This window comes from Elgaria multicarinata, chromosome 5 (assembly GCF_023053635.1).
Source record: "Elgaria multicarinata webbii isolate HBS135686 ecotype San Diego chromosome 5, rElgMul1.1.pri, whole genome shotgun sequence".
In the NCBI taxonomy this organism is placed as follows: domain Eukaryota; kingdom Metazoa; phylum Chordata; class Lepidosauria; order Squamata; family Anguidae; genus Elgaria; species Elgaria multicarinata.
The window spans coordinates 107,155,637-107,168,358 of NC_086175.1; the positions used below are offsets into that span (position 1 = coordinate 107,155,637).

Here is a 12,722-nt window from a genome sequence, read left to right on the forward strand (position 1 = left end):
TACCAAGGCTGCAATCCTATACATGGCTTCCTGGCTTCCTAGGAGTCATCCAATAAAGCAAAATGGTGGGAAGGATAGACAAAAGGAAGTATTGCTTCATACAGTGCAGAGTTTAACTATGGAATTTTACAAGATGTAGCAATGGCTGCCAACTTGATTGGCTTTAAAAGAGACTTAGACAAATTCATGACTTCATGATGGCTATATATTACCACCAGTATCAGAGACAGTATACCTCTTGATACCAGTTACTGGGGAATACAAGCGATATGAGAACAGGATGCATGACATGTTTTTGGTCTAATCCAGTATGACTGCTCTTATATTCTCACACTGAAGAATAGTACTGATGAATATTTAAATTGTATAAACTAGCTAGCTTTTTAAGTAATTAAATAATTAGATAGAGAACAGTCGCACACTTCCTGCTCTGCTTACTCTTTCTCATCTGCTTCCAGGATGGATAACCAAACTCCAGTTTCATTCTATCTTCCAGCTGGAAACCAGAAAAAAGGTGGGAGCTGGAATTAGACAGGCTGCCCATGCTCTCCATCTCTCACTCCCCTCTTTCTGTTAAGGAAGAAGACAGAGGCCTCATATATAACCTGCTGCAAGGAAAAACTTCCTGACAGTAAGATCTGTACAACAGTGGAAGAGTCTACCTATGGAGGATTTGGGATCTCCATCTCTGGAGGTTTTTAAGAAGAGGCTGGACATCCATCTCTCATGGATGGTTTTCCCATACATTGCACAGGGTTAGACTAGATGATCCTTGTGGTCCCTTCCAACTCCACAATTCTATGATTCCATGTTTCTCTCTTTCTGGCAACACAACAATGCATTATAGCTTTTCCAGTTCAAATGTTCTGTACCAACTATGAGAAAGGGGCAGGTGTTGATGAGCAGACATAGAGCTCTGCTTTGTTTCCCAGAGATGGGATAGAACACATCAGACCAGCATTGCTAGCTATCTGGATAATAGGCAACAGGGTGGGGATGACAAGCTCTGTACACAACTGCCAATCATAATCCAAGGGCTGTCATGAAGAGCAGGGTTGAGACAAAATGAGAGAACTATGGAGCACTTACTTTCCTCTCCCCGCCCCCACCCCTGCACATACATTGGAGAGAGATGGTAGAAGGCAGAGATCTGCCGTGACACTGGGATGGAACAGACAATGGCAGGAAAATGCTGACTCCCTGTCAGCTTTAGCAATGCCACTGCAAGCTGGGAAGAACTCATGTCACACAATGCCATCACCATTGGTACTAAGGTGATCTTGAGAGAAAGCTAACATGTCATAGTTCTATACTTTGCTTAGTACCAGGGAAGCAAGAAAGCAGTGTGTTTAGAGGGTCTATATGCACAAACTAGCTTTGTACAGCAGGTATGCAAATATATAATTCCTAAATCTTTTAATGTCTTTACCATGACATTATTTCCAGTAAATCAACTATCATGTTCACAGCCAACTGATGGATCCTTTAAAGAAGTGTGGTTTCCTTGTGTTATGGATCCATTTTAGATTTACTTGGAATAGGCCCTTAGCTCAGCCACAGAGACACTGGCAGCTTTCCCCTCCACCCCCTGCATATCATGTGCCATCATAGAAAGGGGATCTTTAACAACCAGCACATATATGTGCAACTTGCACAATGTTAAATTAGTTGGAATTTTTTAAAACTCAGAGTGTGTGCTAGTGCTGGAACTATTATACTATAGGAGTGAGACCAAAAAGATTTATTTTCTGCAAGGTCTGATAGACTATTGTTAAGTGCTCTGGCATGATGATAAAGGTATGAGTAATAGACACATGCTTGCTACTTGTTGCAGTGGTGGACAGCAACTGGCCATTTTACTATTACGCACTTTTATTCTCTCATCTGAAAACTTCTTAACTCCAGGCGGTTTTGGAGGAAACTGATTTTTTAGATCCATCCCAGTCCATATTCTGGCCTGGGTTTGGGATGGAAACTGCTTTTCTTGCCTAACAGGTGACTTGCATTGTGGACTAGATGGTGGGAGCACAAACCACGTGATTATTCTGAATCTATCAGCAGTATTTGACACCTTTGAATTGCTCTTTTGGGCCTCAGATTAGGAGATAATGTGATGGTTCCAGTCCTTCATCGATGGTCAGTATTAGAAGGTAGCATACCACCACATTTGGCTTATGGAGTGCCACAAGGGTCCATTCTATCCTTATTGCTCTTCAGCAGCTATATGAAGACACTGGGAGAAGTCATCCAGGTGCTGGGGCTGGACTAGGAAGTCAATAAACAGAATTCCTGTTTTGTGTCAACTGCACTGGTTGCCAGTAAGTTTCCAGTCACAATTCAAAGTGCTGGTCTTAACTTTAAAGCCCCAAATGGCTTCATGTTCCCAGTAGTCCCTTCTGTACAGATGATTAAGTGAGCAGTAAAGACTTAAAAAAAAGATGCCTTCAATTGAATTTGTGTTCAGTGCAGTTTTGCAACATTTTCTGTATGCTTACTACTCTGGCAGTTATGTCTTGTATCTTACTGCCATAGTCCTGAAAAGCAGCTAAAAATACTACTATTACTACTGCTACCACCACCACCACCACCACCACCACCACTAAACAGAGGTGTTACGATTGGTCTGCTTACTTGGGAAAAGACTGAGGGGGAGAAATCCTCCTCACATTTGATTTTGAACAAAATGAGAAAAATAGGGACCAGGGTTTCTGCGTTAAAGAACATGACCAGGGGAGACAGAGTTAATGGTTAGACAAACTTGTTTTCTTTTTTCTTTTTGGGGAGAAGCAGCAGAAGGAGAAATGAATTAGAAAATGAACTGGGCATCAAGGGATGGCATCTGGGGAAGTGAATTTTTGGACATAGCTTGGAAGAATATGCGTCAGCCAGATTCCCCTGAAAGTTCAAAGGCACTGTAAAGATTATAGCCTCCTCTGTTTGTCTTTAGCACCTGATATTCAGCGATATATTGCTTCTGACCATGAAGCCTCCATTTAGCTATCATGAGCAATAGCTGTTGATAGCTCATGTTCCACAAATTGATCTAATCCTTTTTAAAAGCATTATAAGCTAGCAGCGATCACCACACCTTGCACCAGTGAATTCCAAAAGTTAATTTATGAGTGTGAAGAAATTCTGCCTGCCCTCAGCATCTAGCAGTCAGAGGAATATTGCCTCAGGACAAGAATATTTTCATTTTCATATCATGGACAGAGGTGAGCTGGAAGATGCATGAAGAGCTTTGGGTAGGTGGAGCCAAGGAGACAAGTGGTAGAAATGGCTTGGGAGGGTGGGATTTGCAGCACTCTCATTTTTAAGAGACAACCAGCTACTCCTCCACTTCAAAGGATTTCAGGTAACAGGACTGAGAAGGCCCTCTACCGGAGTCCTTGAAGGACCATTGCCAGTTTGAGAAGGCAGCACTGAGTTAAATATGCCAATGATCTGACTAAGTACACTGCAAGACAGCTTCATACATTCCCATATGCTCTGCAGGTTACTTTGGTCAATATTGCTGAATCTCCCATAAAGGCCAGGTCATTATTATTACAGATGTTAAAAGAGAAAAGAAAGGCTTCACTCTTATTATCTTAATATACTACCTAACAGTAAATAACTATTGCACACTAGGAACACAATTTTATAATGGGAAACACATCTTCAGCACTTAAAAGTTAGTACAATTATTCTTTAGAAAAATTAATGAAATCATGTGTAAAACTTACGACTTAGAAAATAAACAAGTAATATAAAAGAATTAATAACTATCTATTACTACAATTGTGCGAACTGAGATGCTGCTGATTTACAGTTTTAGTTATCAAAAAGTGCTATAAGTTATTGATCTCTCTCAGTGATTTATCAATAAACAACTTGCCTCTTGAAATGAACAGTCTGGGAAGAAATTTAGGAGCTAAAATTGAAACAGAAAATTGCGAAACATTTATAATTATGCAATGAGACAACGAAATACAGAGTTTTCTTTTAAAACTGAGCATACTTCATTAGCTAGCTACACTGTTGCTGCTCTTAACATCTTAAGATTATTTATCAGATTTTAAAGTCCATTTAACTGTAATAGGATTATGTGTGGCTGAAATCCTAACCCTTTCAAGTAAATGCAAACATTCCTATATACTTTAGTTGTACTTAAAAAGTAGCCAAGCTATGATTCCTGAAAGTGACCCGAAAGCCTACAGTGTTTATTTGCCCTAGAGATTTGGTCTTTCCCATTTCCTGTGCCAGATGCAAAGTAGCAATGTAGGAGCCACTGTTACAGGGACAAGGATTCACCTGATCAAAACTTGCTGGGGCATAAGAAGAAGTGGTAGATCGAATGGCTCTGGGTAAGAGAAAGTATGGTCATTGGGGCTTGGGGAAATGGGTAGAAGTGAGATGGGGATTCCTAGTACGACTGTGGAGAAAATGCTAGGGAATGAAGGCTGTGCAGGAGGTAGATAAGAAGTTGAGTAGCAGTACGGGCTGTGTGTTTTGAGGCTCTTAGCAAAATGAGGATGTTTGCATGGAGCTCATAGGAACTCGGTTATCTCTTTTATATAATGTAATGAGTTATACCACTACTGTATTAATTGAAATAGGACTGAGGTTTTAACATGTTATAGCGTTTATGACCTGAACTTTAGATCGAGGCAGTTCTGGTACCTATAACTAAGAAATGGTCTAACTAATATATACAAAATGTATTAGCAATAAATGCTATCTTATTGTTTATTGCTGTATAACATCATTTTTTTATTGAAATAAGAACAAACATGCATTATATATATTGCCCATGGATATACTGCATTGATTAATCCCAATCTACATTTGACTCTACTACAAACTTCAAAAGTGATAAAAAATGTAATATTACACATTTTTTCTGAACTAACAAAGTACTGCATATTGCTAGTATAAATTGGTTTGTGTACTTTTATAAATCATTAATTAGTACATCTTGAATAACTGTTCTAGTATTCCAATTACTTAAACATGGCTCCTATATTTTAAATAAGTATGATGAAATAAGTAGTTGGTTGTGCCTAATTTTTGCCTTAGCTTCTGCTGGCTCTAGGGTAAATTTGTCTCTTAATTGCATGTCCAGAAGTTTCAAGTATTAATTGCTGGAATGGCATATAAGTTTATATTTACCAGTGCATATTTGCCAGAGTGGTATAGTGGTTAGAGTGTTGAGCTGGGAGTCAGGAGATCTGGGTTCTAGTCACCAAATGGCCATGGAAGCCCAATGGGTGACTTTGGGCCTGTCACAGACACTCAGCCCAACCTACCTCACAGGGTTGTTGTTAGGATAAAATGCAGAGGACGATGAGGATTATGTACACTGCCTTGGGTTCCTTGTTGGAAAAACAGCGGGATATAAATGTAATTAAATAAATAAATTAAATTGATATTTTTGGTTAAACTGTGGTTTGCATTATCACATTGTTTGTTTTATTAATTAATTTTGGATTTATTCAGTGCCTTATTGTCATCTTGAATGGAAAGTTTGTTTATTGGTTTATTGTAACATTTTTATTCTTAGATAATTTTTTCATATTGTTATCTTTTGATAGTTTATTTGATACCATTGTATTTGTTTCTGTATGACCATATTGTTTACCGCTTTGGACCTCCTTCTGAAGGGAAAAGCAGGGTACAAATAAATGATGATGAAGTAGATATTTAACATTTCACGTACTCTAATAATTTCCCTTTGAATTTTCAGTTTAGCAGAAATTTTCTTTTGATCTCTAACAACTGTCAAGCACCTTCAGTTTCCTTCAGCCTGTTGAAATCTAGAAGAAAGTCTGAGTCGCCCTAAATGTTTTCTAGATTAATTGGCAGACAGTAACTATACAGTAGGCTACTGAATGAAAGAGAGATGGTTGGAAAAAATGGGATATCTATTCAACCATTCTGTTCTCATAAAAGAGATTTACAATCACCCTTATTTTTTGTGTTGAAGGCTTTGTCAATGCCCCAGAATTAACTCTTTTTATGTTAGGGGATCATAATAGGATTAACCACCCTGAGTATTATTTTTCTTGGTAGAAAGGCCAGATAAAAAAATCAAATCAGTCAATTAATAAATTTATTCCTTCATCAATTACCATGATTTTAGTATGTTTTATTTAAATGGAATACAAGGGATCAATTCTTAATATAACTGTTTCTATTTCTGTTTCTTTTTAAAGAAGGCTAGTCTATTTATTGTGCAAGTATCCTAACACAAGTTCACATGGGAAAACAAAAAAGTTAATAATAACATGGTATGCTTGTAAGTGAAATCAGCTTAAAGAGTTCAGCTTGTCGGTGAAATCAGCTTAAATATCTGGTACTCTCAAGATATTTTAGACTACAACTCTCCCAGGATCCCTGACCAATGGCCATGCTGGCTGGGGCTAATGGGAGTTGAAGTCCAAAACAGCTGGAGGGCAGCAGGCTGAGGAAGGCTGGGGTGCAATAGCTTCCACTTTTGGTTTTCTGATGACAGCGTGCATATGGTAAGCAATCACTCTAAAACAATGAAGCTTTAAAACAGTTTTATTCAAATGGCTGCATGGGCCAATCACACTTCCTATGACCTGGCTCTTAGACCCAATATCTAGGCATTGTATTTATTTATTTATTACACTTATATATTGCTCCCATAGCCAGGGCTCTCTGGGCGGTTTATCTACATGTGGCAACTGTAATATGCAAAGTATTATTAATAGGAAAGCCAAGGCTGTAGTTCTGATTGCCCACAGAAGCAGCATAGACAGATAAGGGCATCTGATGATACAAGGAGGAGAAAGAGGTAGAGAACGGGGCAGCCAGCTAGAGATGCTTGGTCAGCCAGGTGTGTTCTACAATGGACCTAGTGAGAAATACTTTCCTCTTCTCCAGGCATTGAAACAGAACACAGATTTTAATAGTTCTTTATTACAATACTAACACAGATGAGACTTCATGCAATGCATTTATTCCATTTATTGGGATTGCATAAAATGGTTCTTTTTGAGTGAATTCAATGTAAACACTCCCAAAAGGTACTCTTCTTATTCAAATGGGCAATGTTTTGTAAACATCCCTAAAATGAAGTATTCACATCGGGGTTTTTACTTGGATATTTTTAAATGTAACTGGTACATCTGGTTCCTCTCTTCCCCATTTTTTTTACAGTAAATTCATTTGATATGTCTAATTTTTTCCAATCATATTATTTTTCTGCAATATGGAGTGAGCTTTTTTGTGCCAGATGTCAGTGTAATGCAATAGATTTTATGATGTGTTTGGATATAAGTCATCCCAGTTCGTCAGGTGATCTCAAACTATCCAATCTTTTATAAAGTTGTATTGAAGATAAGTTAGATCACAACTGTATACAACTTTGTACAGCATAAACATTTCCCAAAATGACACAAGTCCCTATCCTAAATGAATGCTAATATAAGAGACAGAGGGTAAATTTTAGAAAAACAGCTCAGTTTTTATATCATTTATTTACTTTGTTAATAATAAAAAAATGGGTTTTTACCTGCAAGGTTGTCAATCTCCTTCTCTTGGAGCAGGCTGACAGCATCATCATCCCCTTCTAGCATGAGCTCAGTTTCAGCATTCTGATTGACTACAGCTTGACTTCGGAAGGTTTTCTTTGACTTCACTACATCTTCTTCAGTGCCTATGAAAAGGTTAAAAATATTATAAAATTTTATTTGAGCTTTGGATCACTCTAAACACTCAGTGCATGTTTTCTAATAGGACATGAATAGAATTAATCAATTGACAAAAATATACCTCAAAACAGGCTTTCAAAAACTTTTCATGCACGATATAGTGTGTTTTTGGAGAACAAAAGGTGTTCTAGCAGATATTATGAAAACACAGATGTAAACTTCAGACTAGAAGGTTCTAACCTGTTTTACTACCTTGTCACATTGCTGGCATTTATCCTGTTTATGGCAATCTGACAATGTATCTGTAGAAGTAATATACTGTAGTAGACAGTTGGGTGAATCTGGCAAATGTGCAGATTAACAATTTATATCAATCTTTCTGAAATCAATTTTGTTTTACAATATTTAACATACATTTATCTGAAAGAAATATAGAACTGGGATGCTTTGTTTGATTGAAGCTCTTTGGCTGGGCTTTTCTTTAAATTTGTCATTCAGTTGGATATACCTCAGTTTGCTACAATATCTTGAGCATTTATCTAAATGAAAACGTAGGAGACCGAAAGTTGCCCTTCAATCATTGTATCCTTTATGAATTAGAGTTCCATTTATCAAAATTACAGAAAGAAGAGGTAATGTCTCAGAGGGCTGTCTCATTACAAGGCTTATAAACACTGTCCTTACAAAGAAGTGGTTTAACACCTAACAAATCAAAAATTGATTGGGAATAGAATTTATTTGAGATCATCTATCTTCAGAAGACATGTCGTACTGAGTGCACTTCTTGGCCTCACTACCCATTCATCAGGAAATTAACAAGCAAGTTCTACAGACCACCAGATCTCCTCGGAGTTCGAAATACGAAATACGTTAAAAACAGATCTGTCACAGATGTTGTAATTGCGTATTCCTGAATAGTTTTAGAAAAGATCTCAAAATAAAAGATAGAAGCTCATGATCTCCAGTTTTGCTATAGAATCACCTAGGCACACTTTAAAGATATATTTGGCTTTAAGCTATACTTCGTGTTAGCAATTCTAACAGAATAAAACTACAAGAGAAAGCATCATAAGTTAATTTAATTAACATATTTGTATCTTACTATTAAGAGTAAACAAAATAAATATAATTACATAATCTCTTGTTTATAACTATTCTCAGGTGCCAATTTTGACAAAGACGATCTCTGAATCATTAGAAAGCCGGGAGAAAATATTTTAGTGTTAGTCTCTTATGAAATAATATAGATAATAATATTTTCTTCTAGTTATCATGGATTCCAACAGTTCTGTAAGGCTTTTTACCCTTCACTATGTTTTGTAAAACATGGGCTGGGATCCAAAGTAGTACCCACTTGACAATGTGTTCAGTGGGATCTTTGACCTTTGCACATCAAACCTGACCCCCCACATGCCACATAACAAGCTGCTTTTGAAAGTGCTCTTCACTTCAAAAGCCAGTTGCCATGAAGGCATGTAAACTGTTGTTTGAAGAACACAAGCATTAATACCCCTTGGACATGTGGAACTAGTTGTATGGTTCTTCGGATTCCAGCTAGATACCCTATGGGCCCAAAAGTAACAGAATGCAGAAGCGATAGAATTTGGTTCAGTTTCTTTGTCTTCTGAACCCTCAAACCTCCGGCTATTGGGCGGTATAGAAATGCAATCAATCAATCAATCAATCAATCAATAAAAAAACTGATTTTCGACTAAGTAGATTATATAAAAAGTTATTTGGGGATTGTGCAGAGGAACAGCATTTGCAAATGGATAAGAAGAAGTAAGGGAGATAGGAATAGGCTGAGGGAAAGGAAAGGAAAGGAAAGGAACCTCTCGTGCAAGCACTGAGTCATTGCTGACTCTTGGAGGGATGCCAGCTTTCACTGACATTTTCTTGGCAGGCCTTATAGCGGGGTGGTTTGCCGTTGCCTTCCCCGGCCATTATTACCTTTCCCCCAGCTAACTGGGTACTCATTTTACCGACCTCGGGAGGATGGAAGGCTGAGTTGACTCGAGCCTGCTGCCTGAAACCAGCTTCCGCTGGGATCGAACTCAGGCCGTGGGGAGAGTTTCAGCTGCAGAAACTGCTGCTTTACTGCTCTGCGCCACACGAGGCTCATAGGCTGAGGGAAAACCAGGGCCAATTCCACCTGAACCTCCCCCACCAGGAGATATCAGAGGCAAAGCAGAGCCATTCCCCAGCCCTGCTGAAAAGTACTGTTTTCCTTTTTCTGTCCCCATCCACTTTCCTTGTATGTCATGTCTTTTTAACTGTAAGCATGTGGGAAAGGAAGTTCTTTTACTAATAGATTGTAAACTAATCCAGGATCCTTGTTGCAGGGCACTGAGGACCGGCATAAAAATTCTTTAAACATATAAATAAATAAGAGACTCTGGGGGAAAATGGGTTGTGGACCTGAAAAAGCGACTTTATGGATGACAGGACATCATCATCATCATCATCATCATCATCATCATCATCCACAAACAGCCTTCTATGGATTAAGCTATTTATTTCTATGAGATGATATACCTTTTTTAAGTGAAAAAAGGATCTAAATTTAATAGGAAAAATAACAGTATGTGCAATAATGGACACCATTTTCAAAGCTGAAAACCTGGATGAATACTTCTGCATAGCCTGGAGAATTCAGCACCATTAAAATAGATATTGTAGAGTGTACACACAGGCTGTGTTTGGACAAAATGATAGTCAATGGTGGGTAATAATCAACTCGACAGTTGGTTATCCAGGGGGTACTCCCTATACAACATGATAAAAATCAACTGTGGTGCGAATTAGGATCCCCTGCCCTCTCTCCCCCACCTCAATCCTTCTGCTAGTATCCTATCAACCATTGCTGCCAAAAATCTATCCTGCTGGCTGGTCTAGAGTGGCAGCTACTGAAAAGAGACCGCTTTGACCACTTTTGCCTTGTGACTCTGTGGATGAGGAAATTTTTCAGATATCTCAGCTTGGTTGCTTCATCGTCGTTTGAAACTTAATATGGCAAAGACTGAATTGCTTGTTTTTCCTCCTAAACCTTCTCCTCATCTCTTTTTCTCTCTTACTGTCAATAATGTTACACTTACTCCAGTCAAGGAAGCTCGTAGTCTTGGCTTTATATTTGATTCCTCGCTCTCCTTTATTCCTCATATTGAGACAGTAGCTAAATCCTGTCGTTTTTTCCTGTATAATATTGCCAGGATTCGATCATTTTTGTCTGTCTCTTCTGCCAAGACTCTTGTTCATGCATTCGTTATTTCTCGGTTGGACTACTGCAACCTTCTTCTCACTGGCCTTCCTTCTTCTCACATCAGTCCATTGGTTTCTGTTCACCACTCTGCTGCTAAGATCATCTTCTTGGCTCACCGCTCTGACCATGTTACTCCACTTCTGAAATCTCTTCATTGGCTTCCAATTCACTTCAGAATCCAATATAAACTTCTCCTGTTGACCTACAAAGCTTTTCACTGTCTAGCTCCTTCCTATCTTTCCTCTCTCATCTCACACTATTGCCCCGCTCGTGCTCTTCGCTCCTCTAATGCCATGTCTCTCACCTGCCCAATGGTCTCTACTTCCCTTGCTCGGCTTCGTCCATTTTCTTCGGCTGCCCCTTACGCCTGGAACGCTCTTCCAGAACATTTGAGAACTACAAGTTCAATCGCAGCTTTTAAAGCTCAGCTAAAAACTTTTCTTTTTCCTAAAGCTTTTAAAACTTGATTTTGTTCTGACTTTTATACTGCCTGTTTGGTGCATTCTCTTCCCCCCCTTATTGTTTTATTATGATTTTATTAGAATGTAAGCCTATGCGGCAGGGTCTTGTTATTTATTGTTTTACTCTGTACAGCACCATGTACATTGATGGTGCTATATAAATAAATAATAATAAATAATAATAGAAATAAACAACGATGCCCTCCACCCAACACGATATCCCAGAGTGGGTTAAATAACCAACCGTTGACTATTGTGTTGTCTGAACCCAGGCACATTTTTTCTCTGTCAGCCCCAAATTTCTACAACCTTTGCACTTCATGGTCTTTTAGCAATGATTATAAGTTTTTCTCCCATCTGTATATTATGTAGCTATTAAATTTTTTAAAATATTTTTAAACTGCCCTTCATCCTTACAGATGCCAGGGTGGTACACAAAGGGTGGTACACAAAGCCTAACTAATCACACCAGAATTAAATACAGTGTGTGGTGTGTCTGCCAACTGAGGATAATAAATAATGCATCTGATGCATAAACTATATTATGTCACAATATATTTGTTAGTCTTTAACATGGCACAAGATTTTATGGTTTTTGTTGCAACAAGATAATATAGCTATTCCTCTGTAATTTAGAACTCCTACTCACAATCACTAACATAATAAATAAAACCACTCTTTATTATTTATTTGAAATAAATGAATGAATAATGAAATAAATAAATAAATAAATTTAATGACTCTTCTTTTAAGTATGAAGTTGTAATACAAATGAGCCAAGTGGTAATGAATTTGACTTATTCTAAAATATACAGCATTAGTATTAAAAGAGGAACAAGCTTTGGGATTGATGCCTTACAATTCTTTTGAAAGTTCTACAACTTGTAATACACAGAAATGCCATTGTAGTTAATTAGAACTTCTATATAATGTGTTTAGGATGCAAGTGCCACTTTGATCCATATTCAGCAAAGTATTTAAACATATTCTTTAAATGTGCATAATTTCCTATATGTATATGACTCAGTATGCTCCTGGCTAAATTACAATGGTGATGGCATTTTTTGTTAGATGTTTATTTCAGGTCACAAGCCAAGCGATTAATCAAATAGGGATATGAATTTTTTTCAATGGCCTAGAAGCTTTTGGAAGTTACACCTTCTGATAGTCATAAGAAAAAGAGGATAAAAACAATTCACAAAGATTGCTTTTACTCTATTTTTGATACAGCTAAATAATTGCTGATGCAAGTTCCTCATATTTTATTCTGGCCTTAAAAATTTGACCTACATACCTATATTTAGGAACATGTAAGGACACTGAAGTTCCCTGTTTGAAACTTGA

The 12,722-nt window shown here is 37.7% G+C and overlaps 1 protein-coding gene across 1 annotated transcript in view; it reads right to left on the minus strand.

Moving 5' to 3' along the window:
• The window catches only part of NBEA (neurobeachin), a 459,425-nt gene that overhangs the window by 182,136 nt on the left and 264,567 nt on the right, over positions 1 to 12,722 (minus strand). Inside the window, exon 39 of the mRNA XM_063126967.1 lies at positions 7,520 to 7,663. Within this exon, the coding sequence (XP_062983037.1) occupies positions 7,520 to 7,663 (144 nt within the window). The remainder of the gene's footprint in view (positions 1 to 7,519; positions 7,664 to 12,722) is intronic.